Source organism: Nycticebus coucang, chromosome 4, assembly GCF_027406575.1.
Source record: "Nycticebus coucang isolate mNycCou1 chromosome 4, mNycCou1.pri, whole genome shotgun sequence".
In the NCBI taxonomy this organism is placed as follows: domain Eukaryota; kingdom Metazoa; phylum Chordata; class Mammalia; order Primates; family Lorisidae; genus Nycticebus; species Nycticebus coucang.
In genome coordinates this window covers 104,754,195-104,776,261 of record NC_069783.1, presented here as the reverse complement: position 1 = coordinate 104,776,261, position 22,067 = coordinate 104,754,195, and the positions used below count along the sequence as shown (strand labels likewise).

The 22,067-nt window shown below is 42.0% G+C and overlaps 1 protein-coding gene and 1 pseudogene across 5 annotated transcripts in view; both read left to right on the top strand.

Annotated features, from left to right (window-relative positions):
• Positions 1 to 20,269, top strand: part of ZNF26 (zinc finger protein 26) — a 39,650-nt gene extending 19,381 nt beyond the window's left edge. For 2 of the 4 annotated variants that reach the window (XM_053587584.1, XM_053587586.1), the window contains exons 2-4: positions 11,943 to 12,069; positions 12,295 to 12,390; positions 18,535 to 20,269. In XM_053587584.1, coding sequence (XP_053443559.1) covers positions 11,943 to 12,069; positions 12,295 to 12,390; positions 18,535 to 19,886 — 1,575 coding nt within the window. In that variant the 3' untranslated portion in view covers positions 19,887 to 20,269. Of the gene's footprint in view, positions 1 to 1,923; positions 2,016 to 11,942; positions 12,070 to 12,294; positions 12,391 to 18,534 lie in introns of all 4 variants that reach the window. The other 2 variants (XM_053587587.1, XM_053587585.1) reach the window with 2 other exon arrangements.
• LOC128583389 (ras-related protein Rab-28-like) lies at positions 6,404 to 7,095 on the top strand (annotated as a pseudogene). Its single transcript, XR_008379452.1, has one exon. The product of XR_008379452.1 is annotated as a ras-related protein Rab-28-like (transcript).
• Positions 20,270 to 22,067: the final 1,798 nt, after the last annotated feature.

Genomic DNA, 22,067 nt, shown 5'->3' with positions numbered 1-22,067 from the left:
AGGAGGACTGCCTTTCAGCCTTGGCCCTCAGGGGCCTAGACTGAGGCTGGTTTTGCCACACTGGGTAAGTGGGCAGTCATTTCAGGAGAGATCCCAGTGACGACCTTTCCTGAGAAAGCTTCTGCTTAGCCAAGGTTAAGGGTTTAAAGCAGTGGCTCTCAACCTTCCTAATCCCTCAGCCCTTTAATACAATTCCTATGGGTCACCCCTCACAGGTTGAGAACTGCTGGTTTAAAGTGTCTTTTAAGTGGGCTGAGGAGAGATCCAGGCTCTCAACCCTGCAGGGTTTGAGGGCAAAGAAGTTACCAGAGGCCTCCAGTCTCCATCTCATACAGCTGTATCAGCATTGTGATTAGCATCGCATATACCCCAGAAGATCACCTATTACGTCCAGACAATATTCAGCAAGATATATATACTGCCTTTTTTATTTCAACATTTTCCCCCTAGTTTTTTTTTTATTTTTTCTTTCTCATTTTTAGAGTTTAAATATAAATTTCCGTTGTTGCCTTCTATAATAACAACTTCATTTTTTAAAATTAAATCATAGCTGGCGGCGCCTGTGGCTCAGTGAGTAGGGCGCCAGCCCCATATACCGAGGGTGGTGGGTTCAAACCCAGCCCCGGCCAAACTGCAACAAAAAAATAGCCGGGCGTTGTGGCGGGCGCCTGTAGTCCCAGCTGCTCAGGAGGCTGAGGCAAGAGAATCGCGTAAGCCCAAGAGTTAGAGGTTGCTGTGAGCCGTGTGACGCCACGGCACTCTACCCGAGGGCGGTACAGTGAGACTCTGTCTCTACAAAAAAAAAAAAAAAAAAATTAAATCATAGCTGTGTACATTAATGTAATCATGGGGCACCATGCATTGGTTTTATATACAATTTGAAATATTTTCATCAAACTGCTTAACATAGCCTGGCATTTTCTTAGTTATTATGTTAAGACATTTATATTCTACATATAGTAAGTTTCACATGTACCCTTGTAAGATGCACCATAGGTGTAGTCCCACCAATTACCCTCCCTCCACCCATCCTCCCCTCCCTTTCCCCTTTCCCCATATTCTTAGATTATAATTGGGTTATAGCTTTCATATGAAAGCTATAAATTAGTTTCATAATAGGGCTGAGTACATTGGATACTTTTTCTTCCATTCGTGAGATACTTTAATAAGAAGGATATGTTCCACCTCCATCTATGTAAACATAAAAGAGGTAAAGTCTCCATCTTTCTTTAAGGCTGCATAATATTCCATGGTGTACATATGCCACAATTTATTAATCCATTCGTCGGTTGATAGGCACTTGGGCTTCTTCTGTATTTTAGCAATTATGAATTGGGCTGCAGTAAACATTCTGGTACAGATATCTTTGTTATAATGTGATTTTTGTTCTTCTGGATATATACCTAGTACAGGAATTGTAGGATTGAATGGCAGGTCTATTTTGAGATCTCTAAGTGTTCTCCACAAACATTTTTCCAAAAGAAACATATTAATTTGCATTCCCACCAGCAGTGTAGAAGTGTTCCCTTTCTCCACATCCATGCCAACATCTCTGGTTTGGGGATTTTGTGATATGGGCTAATCTTACTGGAGTTAGATGATAATCATCTCAAAGTAGTTTTGATTTGAATTTTTCTGATGATTAAGGATGATGAACATTTTTTCATATGTCTGTAGGCCGTGCACCTGTCTTCTTCAGAGAAGTTTCTCTTCAAGTCCCTTGGCCAACCTGAGATGGGATCACATGTTCTTTTCTTGTTCAGATGTTTGAGTTCTTTGTAGATTCTGGTTATAACAACTTCATTGTTGCTAGTGTTTCTGCCCCTGTTAATTTGGTTTTTCCCCCAATTTTATCCTGTAAGATTTTCTGTTCATTTTGGTTTGATTTATAGTATTTTTGTCTTTCTTCTCTATTTGTTGGAGGTGGGGTACCGTGTCTTCTCAGGCTGGCAAAGAGCTGCTGACCTCAAGGAAACCACCCAACCCGGCACCCCCAGAGGTTGGGGGTTTTTAAGGTGTGCGTCAAAGTACCCTACTATATACCTTTATTACTCCTGTGTCCCTCTTTCTGTGCCTCTCTTTTGGTGAATATTACCTTTTACTCATGCCCTCTCCTTTGTCTTTATTTATTTATGTATTTTTAAAATCTTTTTGTTGGGCGGCACCTGTGGCTCAGTCGGTAAGGCGCCGGCCCCATATACTGAGGGTGGCGTGTTCAAACCCTGCCCCAACTGAACTGCAACCAAAAAATAGCTGGGTGTTGTGGCAGGCGCCTGTAATCCCAGCTACTCGGGAGGCTGAGGCAAGACAATTGCTTAAGCCCAGGAGTTGGAGGTTGCTGTTAGCTGTGTGAGGCCACGGCACTCTACCGAGGGCCATAAAGTGAGACTCTGTCTCTCCAAAAAAAAAAAAAAAAATTAAATAAATAAATAAAATCTTTTTGTTATGGTGCCAGCCACATACACCAGGGCTGGCAGGTTCAAGCCCAGCCAGAGCCTGCTAACCAACAATGACCACTGCAATAAGAAAATAGCTGGGCATTATGGTGGGCACCTTTAGTGCCAGCTACTTGGGAGGCTGAGGCAAGAGAATCACTTAAACCGAAGAGTTTGAGGTTGCTGTGAGCTATGATGCCATGGCACTCTACCAAGGGCAACATAGACTCTTGTTTCCAAAAAAAAAAAAAAAAAGCCACTTGTTTTTCCCTTCTTACTCTTCAGTCTTCTCATCCTTTTACTCCTATATCAAAAGAATTCATCGAAACCTTAGGCCAGAGGCCTGGTAACTTGAAGAACAAGAGGAAGTGAAAGGAAAATTAGGGCAAAGAAACAGATAAAAGAAAACACTCATGAGGAAGAATTAGCAGACAAATCCTGGAAACGTGAAAAACCAGCCTAGAGCAACCCCTGCCCCCATAGATTATGAGGTACCTGCTGCAGAGGATTCCACCTATACGTAAATGTCAGAAATGATAGAAGGGGGATTTAAAACACAGATGATGAAAACAATGAAGGAAACTGCTGAAAAAGTGGAAAATAACCAAAAGGAAATCCAGAAACACAATCAAGTGCGAGATAACAATGTGAAGAATATAGAAAGGATATAGCAGAGCTGAAGGAATTGAAGCCGTCAATTAGGGAACTTAAAGATCTAATATAAAGTATCTACAACAGATTAGAACATGCAGAAGAAAGAATCTCAGAGGTAGAGGACAAAGCTCTTGAGATAACAGATAATTGAAGAGGCAGAAGAGAAAGCAGGGCAGCGCCTGTGGCTTAGGGGGTAGGGCGCCAGCCCCATATACTGAGGCTGGCAGTTCAAACCCAGCCCCAGCCAAACCAACAAAAACATAGCCAGGTGTTGTGGTGGGCACCCATAGTCCCAGCTACTTGGGAGGCTGAGGCAAGAGAATCGCCTAAGCCCAGGAGTTGGAGGTTGCTGTAAGCTGTGTGACACCATGGCACTCTACCAAGGGACTTCATGAAGCATTCAAACATATGAGTTATAGGTATCCCAGAAGGGGAAGAAAGAACAATGCCCCAGAGGAATGGAAGCCATGCTAGAGAATATTACAAGTGAAAATTTCACAAATATCACCAAAGATTCTGACACACTCCTTTCAGAGGGTTATTGGACCCCAGGTTGCCTCAACTCAAATAGAGCTTCTCCAAGACACATCGTGATAAATCTGTCCAATGTCAAGACAAAAGAAAAGATTTTGTAAGATGCCAGGAGTAAGCGCCAATTGATCTCCAGGGGTAAATCCATCAAGGTGACTGTAGACTTCTATAATGAAAAAAATTTTTTTTTCTTTCTTTCTTTCTTTTTTTTTTTTTTAGAGAGAGAGTCTCACTATGTTGCCCTTGGTAGAGTGCTATGGTGTCACAGCTCACAGCAACCTCACACTCTTGGGCTTAAATGATTCTCTTGCGTCAGCCTTCCAAATAGCTGGGAATACAGGGGCCCACCACAATGCCTGGCTATTTTGTTGTTGTTGTTGTTGTTGTAGTTGTCATTGTAAGCTGGCCTGGTGGGTTTGAACCCATCAGCTTCGGTGTATGTGGCCAGTGCCCTACCCACTGAGCCACAGGTGCCACCTCTAATGAAATTTTTCAAGCCAGAAGACAATGGTTATCTACCTTTAATCTACTTAAACGAAACAATTTCTAGCCCAGAACGGCACCTGTGACTCAAAAGAATAGGGCACTGGCCCCAAAGGCCAGAGGTGGTGGGTTCAAACCCAGCCCCCACCAAAAACTGCAAAACAAACAAACAAAAAAACTAATTTCCAGCCCAGAATTCTGTATCCTGCTAAGCTAAACTTTAAAATTGATGGAGAAATCAAATCTTTTACTGATATGCAAACTTTCAGGAAATTTGCCACAACAAGACCATCTCTACAGGAAATACTTCAACCTGTTCTACATGCAGACCATCACAATGGACCACCAGCAAAGTTAAGTACCCAGAAATTAAAGAACAGAACCTAGCTTCCACAATGATGCAAAAGATAAAACTAAGCAATTTAATTTCACAAAATAAGATGAATAGAATGCTACCACACTTATCAATAATCTCAATAAATGTTAATGGCTTGAATTCCCCACTGAAGAGGTTGAGGGATTGGCCCATTGGATTAAAAAAAGACAAACCAGGCTCGGCGCCTGTGGCTCAAGTGGCTAAGGCGCCAGCCACATACACTTGAGCTGGCAGGTTTGAATCCAGCCCAGGGGCCCACCAATCAATAATGACGGCTACAACCAAAAAATAGCCAGGTGTTGTGGCAGGTGCCTATAGTCCCAGCTACTTGGGAGGCAGAGGCAGGAGACTCTCTTGAGCCCAGGAGTTGGAGGTTGCTATGAGCTGTAATGCCACAGCACTATACCCAGGGCAACAGCTCGAGGCTCTGTCTCAAAAAAAAAAAAAAACATCTGTCTACCAGGAGACACACCTGGCCTCAAAAGGTAAATTAAAACTCAGAATTAAGGGTTGGAAGACAATTTTTCAGGCAAACAATTCAGAAGAAAAGAGGGGTTGCAAACTTATTTCAGGTACAAGTGGATTTAAAGCAACTGAAGTCAAGAAAGACAAAGATGAACACTTTATATTGGTCAAGGGAAAAATACAACAAGAGCACATTTCAATTCTCAACAGAATCAAAAGAATTGAAATTTTACCTTGTATCTTCTCAGACTACAAGGCATTAAAGGTGGAGCTCAACTCCAACAAAAACATTCAACCTCACACAAAGGCATCAAAATTAAACAACCTTATGCTGGTTTGGCACCTGTGGTGCCAGCCACATACACTGGAGCTGGTGGGTTTGAATCCAGGCCGGGCCTACCAAATAACAATGCCAACTACAACCAAAAAATAGCCAGGTGTTGTGACAGGTGCCTGTAGCCCCAGCTACTTGGGACACTGAGGCAAGAAAATCACTTAAGCCTAAGAGTTTGAGGTTGAGCTGTGAGCTGTGAGCCACGGGACTCTACCCAGGGTGACAGCTTGCGAATCTTTCTAAAAACAAACAAACAAACAAAAACCCTTATGCTGAATGAGAGTTGGGTGCAGGAAGAAATAAAAGGAAATCATTAACTTCCTTGAGCATAACAACAATGAAGACACAAGCTACCAAAACCTGTGGGATACAGCAAAAGCAGTCCTGAGAGGAAAATTTATCCCTTTAGATGCCTACATCCAAGGAACAGAAAGAGGGTGCCTCAACAAACTCACAAGCCACCTTGTGAGTGGAATTGGGGAAAGAAGAACAATCTAAGCCTTTTCCTAGCAGAAGAAAAGAAATTTCCAAAATTAAATCAGAGATTAATGAAATTGAAAACAAAAGAATCATTCCGAAAATTAATAAAACAAGGAATTGGTTTTTTTAAAAAATAAATATAATCCGTAAACCTTTGGCCAGACTAACTAGAAATAGAAAAATAGGGTGGCGCCTGTGGCTCAGTGAGTAGGGTGCTGGCCCCATACACTGAGGGTGGCAGGTTCGAACCCAGCCCTGGCCAAACTGCATAAAAACATAGCTGGATATTGTGGCTGGCGCCTGTAGTCCCAGCTACTGGGAGGCTGAAGCAAGAGAATGTCTTAAGTCCAAGAGTTGGACATTTCTCTGAGTCGTGATGCCATGGCACTCTACTGAGGACAAGAAAGTGAGGCTCTGTTTAAAAAAAAAAAAAAAAGGGCAGGGGGTGTGGCCCGCGCGGGGGTGGGGGGGAGGGGAGGCGGGCAAGATGGCGCCCAGCGAGTAAATTCTCCCTAATCCCCCTGGGGCTGCTGAGAAACCGGGGCGGGGCCCCCACTCCCTCCGCTCCTCCTCTCCCCAGCCCCTGGAGGTCTCCTTCCCTTCCTCTCTCCACCTGGGGGGGGGGGGGGCGTTGCGGGCCTGCTTCCCGGGACACCATGTCGGACTCTGAGGAGGAGAGCCAGGACCGGCAACTGAAAATCGTCGTGCTGGGGTTCGGCACCTCCGGGAAGACCTCCTTAGCTACGAGTTTTGCTCAAGAAACTTTTGGGAAACAGTACAAACAAACTATAGGACTGGATTTCTTTTTGAGAAGGATAACAATGCCAGGAAACCTGAATGTTACTCTTCAAGTTTGGGATATAGGAGGACAGACAATTGGAGGCAAAATGTTGGATAAATATATCTATGGAGCACAGGGAGTCCTTTTGGTATATGATATTACAAATCATCAAAGCTTTGAGAATCTAGAAGATTGGTATACTGTGGTGAAGAAAGTGAGTGAGGAGTCGGAAACTCAGCCACTGATTGCCTTAGTTGGAAATAAAATTGATTTGGAGCACATACGAACAGTAAAACCTGAAAAACACGGTTTTGCCAGGAAAATGGTTTCAGTAGTCACTTTGTCTCCGCCAAGACAGGAGACTGTCTTCCTGTGTTTCCAGAAAGTCGCTGCTGAAATCCTTGGAATCAAATTAAACAAAGCAGAAATAGAACAGTCACAGAGGGTGGTGAAGGCAGATATTGTAAACTACAACCAGGAACCTCTGTCGGGAACTGTCAACCCTCCTAGAAGCTCTATGTGTGCTGTTGAGTGAGTGTGCTCTCCTCTGGGTCGGCAGCCCTGGCTGCCCTTCCCCGCTGGGTGGGCCTGTGGACTTCTGGGAACCTGTTTTATCAGTGACCATCTCCAGTTCAGTTAACACATTCCTCCCAACGCCCTTCAACATTAAGTGTTGCCGCACAGCCATAGCTCCTTGGATTCTAAGGAACTCATCTTTGGGACCACACACCTTGAACTCAGCACGCAGAGCCCATTCTCTGGACTTAGATCGCTTCATCGAGGAAGAACAATGTTGCTTCTCTCTGTGTTCTCGCTGCTTTTCTCCCCGATGTAATTTTTTTATTCACTAAATATGAAAACTCTCCAAGTCTTAACCGCCAGCCAGGATTTTGCCACACACAGTTCCATGCTTTTATCTGAAGTCATACATGTCGAAGTATCCTCCGGAGTGCAGACATCAAACAAGTAACATGTTTTACGTATAGATACTTGAGAAGGCGTTCTCTTGCTGTCTTTTGTAAGTGAAAATGTATAAAGCTGTATGTAACTGAAAATGCTTGAAATAAGGCTGTAACAGAAATATTTTTTCATTTTTTAAAAAGGGGCCTAAATTGTTTCTATAGTAGTCTGTGACTCACAAAGTGGTGAGTATTTGATATTGTGTTTTTATGACTGTATCATGTTCATTATGCATCGTGTGATGCCCACCTCAGATGGCTTTATGAATTCTGATGGATGTTCACCTAATGTTCCCCGGGACTCTCTCCTGCAGGCTGTGTGACTGCACTCCCATGATGAGCTGGGACTGCTGCTGGGTCACTGTGGGCCAACTGTACCTGACGTTCAGATGTTTTTCTCTCACAAATAAATTTATTTAAATTACAAAAAAAAAAGAAAGAAAAAAGTAAAATCTCTAGTAACCTCAATCAGGAATGATAAAGGGGAAATAACAATAGATGCCACAGACATACAAGAGATTATCTCTGAGTGCTACAAGAAACCCTATGCCCAGAAATTTGACAATGCTGAGGAAATGGATCAATAGTTGGAATCATACCCTCCCTAGACTTAGGCAGGAAGAAATAGATCTCCTGAACAGACCAATTTCAAGCACTGAGATCAAAGAAACAATAAAAAATTCTGCCAACAAAAAAAATGCCCTGGTCCGGATGGTTTCCCACCACAATTCTATCAAACCATCAAAGAGCTTATTCCCATACTGCTGAAATTATTCCAAAAAATTGAGGAGGAAGGAATCTTCCCCAACACATTCTATGAAGTAAACATCACTCTGATACCAAAACTAGGAAAAGACCCAACTAAAAAGAACTTCAGACCAATTTTACTAATGGATATAGATGCAAAAATTCTCAACAAAATCCTAGCCAATAGATTACAGCTTATCATCAAAAAAGTCATACATCATTATCAAGTAGGTTTCATCCCAGGGATGCAAGGCTGGTTTAACATACCCAAGTCCATAAACATTATTCACCATATCAGCGGAAGCAAAAACAAAGACCATATGATCCTCTCAATAGATGCAGAGAAAGTATTTGATGAAATCTAGCATCCTTTTCTAATTAGAACACTGAAAATTATAGGCATAGGTGGTACATTTCTTAAACTTATCCAAGCCATCTATGACAATCCCACAGCTAATATTTTACTGAATGTAGTAAAACTGAAAACTTTTGCACTTAGAACTGGAACCTGACAAGGTTGTTCTCTATCACCAGTACTGTTCAAGATAGTGCTGGAGGTACTCACCAATGAAATCAGGGAAGAGAAGGAAATAAAGGGCATCGAAATGGGAGCAGAGGAGGTCAAATTTTTCCTCTTTTCTGACAGTATGATCTTATACTTAGAGAACCCCAAAGACTCAACCACAAGTCTCTTGGACGTCATCAAAAAGTACAGTAATGTCTCAGGATATAAAATTAATGTACGCAAGTCATTAGCCTTTATATACACCAATAACAGCCAAGATGAGAGACTAATAAAGGACACAACTCCCTTTACCATAGCTTCAAAGAAAATGAAATACCTAGGAATATACCTAACAAAAGAGGTGAAGGACCTTTATAAAGAAAATTATGATACTGTAAGAAAAGAAATAGCAGAGGGTATTAATAAACAGAAGAACACACCATGCTTATGGCTGGGAAGAATTAACATTCTTTTAGAAATATAGACTATTCTTTAGAAATATAGACCATTGTTAAAAGGTCTATATTTCCCAAAGCAATCTGCAGATTCAATGCCATCCCTATTAAAATACCAACAATGTACTTTCAAGACTTGGAGAAAATAATTCTTCATTTTGTGTGGAACCAGAAAAAACTCTGTGTAGCTAAGGAAGTTCTTAGTAATAAAAACGAAGCCCGGGGCATCAACATACCAGACTTGAGGCTGTACTACGAGGCCATAATGGTTAAAACAGCATGGTACTGGCACAAAAATAGAGACATAGACATTGGAATCAAATAAGAAACCAAGAAATGAAAATAACATCTTACAGCCACCTAATTTTCAATAAACAACAAGAACATACACTGGGGCAAAGACTCCCTGTTCAATAAATGGTGCTGGGAGAACTGGATGTCCACATGTAAAAGACTGAAACTGGACTTGAACATTTCTCCACTCACAAAAATTGATTCAAGATGGATAAAAGACCTAAATTTAAGGCATGAAACAATAGAAATCCTCAAAGTAAGTATAGGAAAAATACTGTAAGATATCACCCTGGGGAAAGACTTCATGAAGAAGACTACCATGGCAATTGCAACAACAATAAAAATAAAGAAATGGGACTTAATTAAACTGAGAAGCTTATGTACAGCTAATCAAATAGACAACCTACACAATGGGAAAGGATATTTGCATATTTTGAATCAGACAAAAACTTGATAACTAGGATCTATAGAGAACTCAAATCAATCCACATGAAAAAAGCCAACAATCCCATATATCAATGGGCAAGAGACATGAATAGAGCCTTCTCTAAAGAAGACAGACGAATGGCTAGCAAACATGAAAAAATGCTCATCATCCCTAAGTATTAGAGAAATACGAATCAAAACCACCCTGAGATACCATCTAACCCCAACGAGAATGGCCCACACCACAAAAATCTCAAAACTACAGATACTGGTGTGGATGTGGAGAGAAAGGAACACTTTTACACTGCTGGTGGGACTGTAAACTAGTACAACCTTTTTGGAAGGAAGTATGGAGAACCCTTGAAGAACTCAAGCTAGACCTCCCATTTGATGCTGCAATCCCATTACTGGGCATCTACCCAGAAGGAAAAAAATCCTTTTATCATAAGAACACTTGCAGTAGACTGTTTATTGCAGCTCAATTTACAATTGCCAAAATGTGGAAAACGGCCTAAACATACACCCACCCAGGAATGGATTAACAAGCTGTGGTATATGTATACTGTGGAATTCTATTCGGCCATTAAAAAAGATGGAGACTTTACATCCTTTGTACTAACCTGGATGGAAGTGGAACATGTTATTCTCAGTAAAGCATCACAAGAATGGAGAAACATGGCTCAGTGGCCATAGCACAATGGTTTCAGTGCTGGCCATATACACCAAGGTTGGTGGGTTTGATCCTTGCCTGGGCCAGCTAAACAACAATGACAACTACAACAACAATGCCTGGGTGTTGTGGCAGGTGCCCGTAGTCCCAGCTACTTGGGAGGCTGAGGCAAGAGAATTGTTTAGCCCAAGAGTTTGAGGTTGCTGTCAAACAAAGCTGTGACCCCATGGCACTTTACCCAGGGCAACATAGTGAGCCTCTGCCTCAAAAAAAAAAAAAAAGGAATGGAGAAACATGAATCCTATGTACTCAATTTTGATATAGGGACAATTAATGACCTAGTACACAGTGGAGGGTGGGGGGAAAGGGAGAGCAGAGAGAAAGAGAAGGAGGGCAAGGAGTGAGGGAGAGGGAAGGAGGGAGGTGATGGGAGGAGGGGAGAGCATAGAGAGTGAAGCCGGGGTGGGGTTCTCAGTGTGTGACACTCCTTGAGCCACAGGTGCGGAGCCAGTGTGTGACGCTTCTTTTGGGGCATGACCCAATTATAAGAGGGACTTTATCTAACAAATGCAATCAGTGTAATCTGGTTTCTTGTACCCTCAATGAATCCCCAACAATAAAAAATAAATTAGGGGCAGCGCCTGTGGCTCAGTGAGTAGGGTGCTGGCCCCATATACTGAGGGTGGGGCAGGTTTGAACCCAGCCCCAGCCAAACTGCAACAAACAAAATAGCCGGGCGTTCTGGCAGGCACCTGTAGTCCCAGCTACTAGGGAGGCTAAGGCAAGAGAATCGCCTAAGCCCAGGAGTTGGAGGTTACTGTGAGCTGTGTGACACCACGGCACTCTTCCTACCGCGCAGCGCAATAAAGTGAGACTCTGTTTCTACAAAAAAAAAAAAAGAGAGAGAGAGAGAAAACATCTCATAACCAGCTAAAAGGAAAGAATAAAACACTTCCTGAAAATGGAAGAGAGACAGTACTGAGGAACAATAATTTTCACTGTGAAGTCTCACACCAAACTAAAAGGCAAGAATAAGAGAAAATAAGATTTTGAAATACACATGCCCTTAGAAAATATGCATCATATAGAAACACACAAAAAGCTTCTCAAGCTCAGGATAGGATTTTCTTCATCCTGAAATCTTTGGAAACCAAAAGTGTATCTGTCACATAGAAGCTCATATTTGATTGGTTGGTTGTTTGATTTATGTTTGTCTCACAAAGTAAATGTTGAACTAGGAACAGGAGACAATCGGTGGAGGAACACGTCTCCTTTCCATGTCCTCTACGTCTTTTCCATGTCATGTAATCAAACTGCATCCAATTGAGTGGGTGTGTATTATTACAGGGATTATTGTCATTCATGGATGTATCTGTGGAGTTCACTTGGGAGGAATGGCAGTTACTGGATCCTATACAGAAGTACCTCTATAGGGATGTGATATTGGAAAACTACAGCAACCTGGTATCAGTGGGTAAGTGCAGCTTATCAATTTAAGTTACCTTGTAAGACATCAATTGCCATTCTGGGATTTCTGACATGCTTAATGATTATGAAGGTGAACTTCAGGGCTCAAATGTCCTATTTAGCCCTCCTAATTGTAATCTTTGCTCAGGTTCAAATGAGCCTTTTTGTTTTTTAGCTTCTGTTTCTTCCCTGACACCTTGGTTCATTGTCCTTTGTGATTTTCTGTTAATAGGATATCATGACACCAAACCTGATCTAGTCTTCAAGTTGGAGCAAGGGGAAGAGCCATGGATAGTAAACACCAAGGTTTCCTGTCATAGCTGTCCAGGTGGGTGAGTGAGAACCAGGAAGCTAAAAGGTGCAGAGTGAAATGTGGCTCCTTGAAGAGTTGGCACTTGCTGGGTATGTCACTCTTTGTGTTTTAGGGCTCTCCTTCTTTCCTTCTTCTCTAAACTCTGCTCATGGTTTGCTTTCTGGGTTAGTTTCCCTCCTTCACATAGTTGCAGGCTGTACAGGCATGAGGTCCTCAAAGGTTCCTTTTCCCCTCTTATGGGCTGACTCGTGCTCTTCTTACAGCCTGTTTTCAGCTGCTTCTTTTGCCTTCCACAGTTAAATGCCTTAGACTTTACCACTCTGAAACCTGGTCTCTCGCGTATCATTGAATGATTTTACACACTTTATGCTTCCTTTTTGAGTTGTCCAAGGAGGTTTGTTTCCCAATTTGGCTGTCCTATCCTATGTTTTAAGTATTGAAAAGCTTTTCCTAGCCGGGCGATGTGGCGGGCACCTGTAGTCCCAGCTACTCGGGAGGCTGAGGCAGGAGAATTGCCTAAGCCCAGGAGTTGGAGGTTGCTGTGAGCTGTGTGAGGCCACGGCACTCTACCGAGGGCCATAAAGTGAGACTCTGTCTCTACAAAAAAAAAAAAAAAAAAAAGAAAAGCTTTTCCATTCTGAAGATTTAAGCTCTTTTCCCTTCAGTGTTAATGGTATCAAAATTGTCATCATGTTCCTCTTTTTCTGTTGCACTTGGGTCCTAGGTTTTTTACACGTTCAGGAGAGCTCCCCTGTGCTTTCTCAGCTTTCATTCTTAGTATCAGAAATGGGAAGGAACTTCTTCCTCAGTTTCTCCTAAATTAAAAAAAATTTCTTTCCCCAGAGTCTTGCTCTTTTACCCAGGCTAGAATGCAGTGGTGTGATCATAGCTCACTGCAGCCTTGAACACCTGGGCTCAAGTGATCATCCTATCATAGCTTCCCAGTAGCCAAAACTACAGGCATCACCATGCCTAGCAAGATTTTCTTTTATTTATTTATTTATTTATTTAGAGACAGAGTCTCACTTTATTGCCCTTGGGAGAGTGCCGTGGCATCACAGCTCACAGCAATCTCCATCTCTTGGGCTTAGGCGATTCTCTTGCCTCAGCTTCCCAAGTAGCTGGGACTACAGGTGCTCGACACAATGCCTGGCTATTTTTTGTTGCAGTTTGGCGGGATCCAGGTTTGAACCCCCCACCCTCCATATGTGGGGCTGGCGCCCTACACACTGAGCCACAGGTGCCACTCTGCTTTTATTTTTGCTTTCTGACAGTGTCTCACTCTTTTGCCCAGGCTAGAGTGCCATAGTGTTAGCCTACCTCACAGCAACTCAAACTCATGACTTCAAGTGATCCTCCTGTCTTAGTCTCCTGAATAGCTGTCACAACACCCAGCTTATTTTTCTGTTTTTAATAGAAAAGGGGTCTTGCCTCCCAGAGTGCTAGGATTACAGGGCTGAGCCCAGGTTTTTTGTTTTTTTGGCCAGGGCTGGGTTTGAACTCACCACCTCCGGTATATGGGGCCAGCGCCCTACTCCTTTGAGCCACAGGCGCTGCCCCTGTGCCCAGGTTTTTTTAATTTTTTTACATTTGGAGACAAAGTCTTGCTCTGTTGCCCCAGCTAGAGTACAGTGGCATCATCATATTTTCATAGCTCACTGCAGCTTCCTGGGCTCAACTTCTGGGCTGAAGTGATCCTCCTGCCTCAGCCTTTTGAGTAGCTAGAACCATAGACACATGGCACCATTCTTGGCTGATTTTATTTTATTTTTTTCTTTGAGACAGAGTCTCACTATTTTTCCCAGGCTAGGATGCCGTGGCATCAGCCTTGCTCACAGCAACCTCAAACTCATGAGTTCAAGTGATCTTCCTGCCTCAGTATCCTTTGTAGCTCATCACAACACCCAGCTAGTTTTTCTATTTTTAGTAGAGATATGGTCTCGCTCTTGCTCAGGTTGGTCTCAAACTCCTGAGCTCAAGCAGTCCACCCATCTCAGCCTCCCAGAGTGCTGAGATTATAGGCTATTGAGCCATCTTGCCTAGCCTGATTTTTTTTTTTTTTCTTTCTATTTTTTTGTAGAGACAGGATCTTGCTCTTGCTCGGGCTGCTTTTGACCTCCTGGCCTCAAGCAATCCTCCCGCCTTGGCCTTCTAAAATACAGGGATTAGTGGGCAGCGCCTGTGGCTTAGTGAGTAGGGTGCCAGCCCCATATACCGAGGGTGGTGGGTTCAAACCCGGCCTTGGCTAAACTGCAACAAAAAATTAGTCAGGTGTTTTGGCGGGCGCCTGTAGTCCCAGCTACTCTGGAGGCTGAGGCAAGAGAATCACCTAAGCCCATGAGGTGGAGGGTGCTGTAAGCTGATGCCACAGCATTCTACTGAGGGTGACAAAGTAAGACTCTGTCTCTAAAAAAAAAAAAAAAAAAAAGTACTGGGATTACAGGTGTGATCCACTACACCCATTTTCCCTATTTTTTTTTTTTTTTTTGTAGAGACAGAGTCTCACTTTATGGCCCTCGGTAGAGTGCCGTGGCCTCACACAGCTCACAGCAACCTCCAACTCCTGGGCTTAAGCGATTCTCTTGCCTCAGCCTCCCGAGTAGCTGGGACTACAGGCGCCCGCCACAACGCCCGGCTACATTTTCCCTATTTTTATTACCACTCTTATTACAGTTCTAATCTTGTATCCTGGCTTCTGTGGACTCACTTTGGATATCCTGTCTCCTTCCTCCTTTGCTAATCTTGCTACTGTTTCTGTTTTTATTAGTATTTTATCCTTTGAAAAGTATCTTATAGGTCTTGTCTCTTCATTTATCAGCCAGACTAGATCCCACGCTTGCCTAGATAGCTTAAATTTTTTTTTTTTTGTAGAGACAGAGTCTCACTGTACTGCCCTTGGGTAGAGTGCCGTGGCGTCACACGGCTCACAGCAACCTCTAACTCTTGGGCTTACGCGATTCTTTTGCCTCAGCCTCCTGAGCAGCTGGGACTACAGGCGTGCGCCACAACGCCCGGTTATTTTTCTGTTGCAGTTTGGCCGGGGCTGGGTCCGAACTCGCCACCCTCTGCATATGGGGCTGGCGCCCTACTCACTGAGCCACAGGCGCCGCCCTTAGCTCAAGTTTTTAGTCATATTACAGAAATGTCATCTTCTCCTTAACCATTGCTGCTGGATTTATTTGCATTAGCATCATAACACTAGTCTGAGAAAATAAACTAGTATGTTACTGATTCAGGCAAAATAGAAGAACAAGAAATTTTTAGTCTCTGTAGGCCAGTTCTAACCATGGCTTAATTCAGAATCTTTTTTTTTTTTTTACTTTTTTTTTTTTGTAGAGACAGAGTCTCACTTTATGGCCCTCGGTAGAGTGCCGTGGCATCACACAGCTCACAGCAACCTCCAACTCCTGGGCTTAAGCGATTCTCTTGCCTCAGCCTCCCGAGTAGCTGGGACTACAGTTAATTCAGAATCTTGATTATGTCAGGAATCCAGCTTCCATGTGCACCCCCGCCCCTTGTTATCCTCAGATGTTTTATTTGCACATTCATCTTATTGTTTAATACATTTAATTATTGTTTTAATTTAATTTAATTTAATTTAACAATAATTAATTAAACAACTTATTAATACTTATTTTTTAATACTAATATTGTTTAGCACTTAGTGAGTGCTGACCCTTTCTCTGCCTGCTTGCTTTCTCCATTTGGATGTTGAACTGAGATCTCAAATATAGTAATATCCAAAACAAAATTTTTCTTTTTCTCCAAACATTATTCTCTCCCAGTGTTTTCCATCTCTAAAGAGCAGTACCACCTTGCTGTTCAAGCTGTTAATTGTTGTTAATTCCTCTCCTTTTCTCAGCTCCCACATATAGTCCTTCAGTAAATTCTTATAGCTCCCTCTCTAAATATTTTTCACATTTCATTAACTCTAGAAGTTAGGCCCAAACCATTATTGTTTCTTCCTGGACTGCTGTAATAGGTCCCTAATGTATCTCTCTGCCTTTCTTTTACTTAATTTTTACATAACAGCCAAATGGGTCTTTTAATACCAGAAGACTCTTGGAGATCTCCTCTATTAAAATCTTTGGATGGGGGCAGCGCCTGTGGCTCAAAGGAGTAGGTTGCTGGCCCCATATACCAGAAGTGGTGGGTTCAAATCTGGCCCCAGCCAAAAACTGCCAAATAAAAAAAAAACTTTGGATGGGGTCAGGCACGGTGGCGCACGCCTACACTCTGGGAGGCTGAGGTGGCCGATCCTTTGAACTCAGGAGTTTGAGACCAGCCTGAGCAAAGAACAAAAATACTAAAAATAGAAAAATTAGCTGCGTGTGCGGTAGGCACCTGCAGTCCCAGCTCTTGGGAAAGCTGAGGCAAAAGGATCACTTGCCCAAGAGTTTGAGAGTTTGAGGTTGCTGTGAACTATGATGATGCAATAGCACTCATTTTTCTTTTCTTTTTTTTTTTTTTTTGAGACAGAGCCTCAAGCTGTCACCCTGGGTAGAGTGCTGTGACATCACAGCTCACAGCAACCTCCAAATCCTGGGCTTAAGCGATTCTCTTGCCTCAAGCCTCCCAAATAGCTGGGACTACAGGTGCCCGCCACAACGCTTGGCTGTTTTTTGGTTGTAGTTGTCATTGTGTTTGGCAGGTCCGGGCTGGATTTGAACCTGCCAGCTCTGGGGTATGTGGCTGGTGCCTTAGCCAGTTGAGCTACAGGCACCCAGCTGCAATAGCATTTTAATAAAAATTAAAAAATAAAATATTTGATTAAAATAAATGTATATTTTTGCCACAACCTTGCGTAATTTATTTCTAGTTTCACTGTATTCACTCAGTGGGTTTTAGCTATTCTGGTCTTATTCTGTTTCTTAAACCACATCTAGCAGGTATCCTTAGGAAATTTATACTTAGTATTCCTTTTGTTTGGAGTGTTAATTTTTTTAGGGCTACTTTGTTCTCATTTTAATGTATTGTTGTCATCTGACCTAAATGTCATGGCCTAGTTATTCTATTTCCTATGAATTCACTTTTTAATTAAGCAAAATCTTACAATAAAAAAAAAAAATACAGGCTCAGGTGGCGCCTGTGGCTCAGTGAGTAGGGCACCGGCCCCATATACCAAGGGTGGCGGGTTCAAACCCAGCCCCGGCTGAACTGCTCCCAAAAAGTAGCTGGGCGTTGTGGTGGGTGCCTGTAGTCCCAGCTGCTCAGGAGGCTGAGGCAGGAGAATCGTGAAAGCCTAAGAGTTGGAGGTTGCTGTGAGTCCTGTGACATCATGGCACTCTACCGAGGGTGGTAAAGTGAGACTCTGTCTCTACAAAAAAAAAAAAAATACAGGCTCGGCGCCTGTGGATCAAGTGGCTAAGGCGCCAGCCACATACACCTGGGCTTGCAGGTCTAATCCAGCCCTGGTCCACCAAACAACAATGATGGCTGCAACCAAACAGCCGGGTGTTCTTGCAGGCGCCTATAGTCCCAGCTACTTGGGAGGTGGAGGCAGGAGAATCACTTGAGCCCAGTAGTTGGAGGTTGCTGTGAGCTGTGATGGCATGGCACTCTACCCAGGGCAACAGATTGAGGCTGTGTCTCAAAAAACAACAACAGCAACAAAATACAGATATAAAATAATTGGTACTTGGCTCCTTATGTGCAAGCTTAATTCTTTTTTTCTTGTTTAGAGACAGAGTCTCACTTTGTCACCCTTGTTAGAGTGCTGTGGCGTCATAGCTCACAGCAACCTCCAGCTCTTGGGCTTAGGTGATTCTCTTGCCTCAGCTTCCCAAGTAGGAACTACAGACACCCGCCACAACACCAGGCTATTTTTTGTTGTTGTTGCAGTTTGGACAGGGGCGGGTTTGAACACACCACCCTTGGTGTGTGGGTCCCGTGCCCAACTTAGTGAGCCACAGGCGCCTCCCCCACAATCTTAATTTTTTTTAACCTTTAATTTAAAAATCATTTCGAACACTGCTAATTTGCTACCAGCATTTATGAGGCGCCCTGTTGTGGTTTTGTTTTATTCAGTTCCTTCACCCCAGTGCTTGTCCAATATTTCTTTTGAACCAGTTTCATAAGCTTGTAAAACTCTTTAATTCCATAACAAGTTCATTTTATGATTTGAAAGGTATGTTTTATTTGTTTTTTTTTTTTTTCTAGAAGGCTGGGAAGAATGGTACCAGAAAGATCAAGATGAACTTGAAAGTGTTGAGAGAAGCTATGCTTATAATGTGTTTGAAAAACTTGATCTGAGCAAAACCCATCTTTCTTCAATACAAAGACTCCATAAGTATAACATACATGGAAAAAGTTTGACACAATACTCAGGTTCAAGCAGAAGCTATGTAAGAAAGAATCCTGATAAGTTCCATGGCTATGAAGAAACATATTTTCTTAAGCATCAAACAGCCCATAACATAGAAAAGAACTGTGTGTGTAGTGAATGTGGGAAAGCTTTTCGTTGTAAATCACAGCTTATTGTACATCTCAGAATTCATACAGGGGAGCGACCTTATGAATGCACTAAATGCGAAAGAGCCTTCAGTGCTAAGTCAAACCTTAATGCTCATCAGAGAGTTCATACAGGAGAAAAACCCTATTCATGTAGTGAGTGTGAGAAAGTTTTCTCTTTCAGGTCTCAGCTCATTGTCCATCAGGAAATTCATACAGGAGGGAAGCCTTATGGTTGCAGTGAATGTGGGAAAGCATACAGTTGGAAATCACAGCTTATTTTACATCAGAGAAGTCACACAGGGGTGAAACCCTATGAATGTAGTGAATGTGGGAAGGCCTTTAGTTTGAAGTCACCATTTGTTGTACACCAAAGAACTCATACAGGTGTGAAACCCCACAAATGCAATGAGTGTGGGAAAGCCTTTAGGAGTAAGTCCTACCTCCTTGTTCACATCAGAATGCACACAGGAGAGAAGCCCTATCAGTGCAGTGATTGTGGGAAAGCCTTCAATATGAAGACACAACTCATGGTCCATCAGGGAGTTCACACAGGAAATAATCCTTATCAATGTAGTGAATGTGGGAAGGCCTTTGGTAGGAAGGAACAGCTTACTGCACACCTGAGAGCTCATGCAGGAGAGAAGCCTTACGGATGCAGCGAATGTGGGAAGGCTTTCAGCAGCAAGTCATACCTTGTCATACATAGAAGAACACACACAGGGGAGAGGCCTTATGAATGTAGTTTGTGTGAGAGAGCCTTTTGTGGGAAATCACAGCTAATTATACATCAGAGAACTCACTCAACAGAGAAACCCTATGAATGCAGTGAATGTGAAAAAGCCTATCCTAGGAAGGCATCACTTCAGATACACCAGAAAACTCATTCAGGAGAGAAGCCTTTCAAATGCAGTGAGTGTGGGAAAGCCTTCACTCAGAAGTCATCTCTCAGTGAACATCAGAGAGTTCATACAGGAGAGAAACCGTGGAAATGCTCTGAATGTGGGAAATCCTTCTGTTGGAATTCAGGACTTCGTATACATCGGAAAACTCACAAGTGAGAAATCAAAGTGATGAAGTAAATGTGAGAAGCTAAAGCTGATGCTCACAGTTCAGATAATAATAATATACAGGATTTATAAGCAGGAAGTCTTAAAATAGCATTCATGTCAAAAAAGTCTTACAGGAAGAGAGACCAATCTTATTTGGAGTGAGTATGCAAAAGCTTTCAGAAATAACTCAAAAATCTTTGTAGACAAGAGAATAATTGAAGGAATGAGGAGCAATAAATGTATCAAATGTGGTAGCATCATTATAAAGATTCAGAGAATTCATGCTGAGAACACTTTATAAATTTAACAGATCAGAAAAGCATTTCCCCATCGAAGGTGTTACATGGAAAGTCACATTCCAAATTTGAAGCTGTGTTTTTATAAAATAAAATATCAATTATAAATAGTAGGCTTGGGTGGCGCCTATGGCTCAAAGGAGTAGCGTGCTGGCCCCATATGCTGGGATGGCAGGTTCAAACCCAGCCCCAGCCAAAAACCGCAAAAAAATAAATAAATAAAAATAAATGAATAAATAGTAGGCTTTTCCCTGGTGAAGTATCAAGTTGTTTTTTTGTTTTGTTTTAGTAAGTAAATTAAATAATGGTCAGGAAAAGTACAGTAACATTATTCTGAAAGTTAAGAGAGAATTTAGTGTGACTTTCTCAGTTAATACTGACTAGCATTTTTTTTTAATGTTGGTATTTTATTTTTTAAAGTAACTTGTTTTATATACATATATATATTTTGATAGTTTGTGGAATAACATCCCTCAGTATACTAAATATTAAATGCTAAATATCAGCATTGTCTATTTCTTGGCAATATAACTAAAATAATGTGGTTTATAACAAAAGGATGCAGTTCTTACTCTATGTTTATTCAGTAGTCCACATAAGCAGGTTTGGCAGTTGTTACAGGGCTGCTGCTTAAGAGAAGGCATCATAATGAATATTTATTATATTTTAGCAATACAGTGTCTGTTCTTCATTGGTTGATATGAGCACCCTAGTTTTCTCTGGAGAAATGCCTCCCCTCTCTCAAGTGCTTCTGGTGGTGGTATCTTTCAGGTATCCTTTCCACTGGCCACAGGTAAGCATTATACCCATTGTTGAATAATGGTAATCTCTTTTTCAGGATTTTGAGAAAGGAATTGTGAGAACCCATTTATTCTTGTCTCAGAATTCCTTTGAGACCACCAGTTCTGCTACATTGATTCCCAGAATAACTTTGGATTCTATACCTTTTTGAACCTGGTTCTCTGGCCTTCTGTGTGCTTCCTCATAACTTCTCAATAAAAATGTTTTCATTGTTTTGGGATTTTTTGCTTAAGAGGAATGAATTAACTATTTCTTATAATCTGAAGCCTTTAATTAATGAGTTGTTGCTCTGAAGTAGCGTGTAGATAATAGTGAGTTGAAGAAAAGTGGAATATACAGTTTAGGGTTTTTCCCCTAAGATTAAGAAAAATTATATTCCAAGATATGAATTTTTTAGCTCATCTATGAAATAGTATAATTAATTTTGTTTGCATACACTGGGTCCTTGTGGCCCCTGATAAGATTCTGGAACATCGGAGACCTATGGCTTTATAAGAATTTTAAATTTGTGAGGAAATCCAGGACAGGAGATGAGGTGGCTCATTTTGATCATCCCAGATCTTAGGCCACAAGAATGATAGGTGTGAAGTCCTGGAATTTCATCTCAAGGTGGAGTTATCAGACTCACGAGCTTTCTGTGATGTTGCTGAAATGACATTTCACTTATAATCACAGGGTTGAGATATTAGAAACCAAATAGTATATTTGGTGTGGCGAATTAAAGAGTCAGTGCACCTCAAATGCTTACTAAATTTCTTACATAAATGTGAACTGAAAACATTATCCCTTGATAATATGAATAGGAATATCTAGGAGGAACCTGAGGCCTCAGCCTCTAGCAATTCTTATGATACACTTTGCATTGTCTGTTCTTCATTTAAGGATATAGACTAGATTTTGGCAATATATTAATATGCAATTTAAACTTGAGTGTCAGTTTTTCTTGGAACATGTCTAAATGTATTTGTGTATTTGATGCTGTTGCACTGCAATGGCAGAGTTGAATATTTGTGTCAGACTCTGCATTGCCCACAGAACCTGCCTACTCCTGTGTCTTGCAGGAAGAAGCTTATTTTGCTAGTGTCCCATGCCT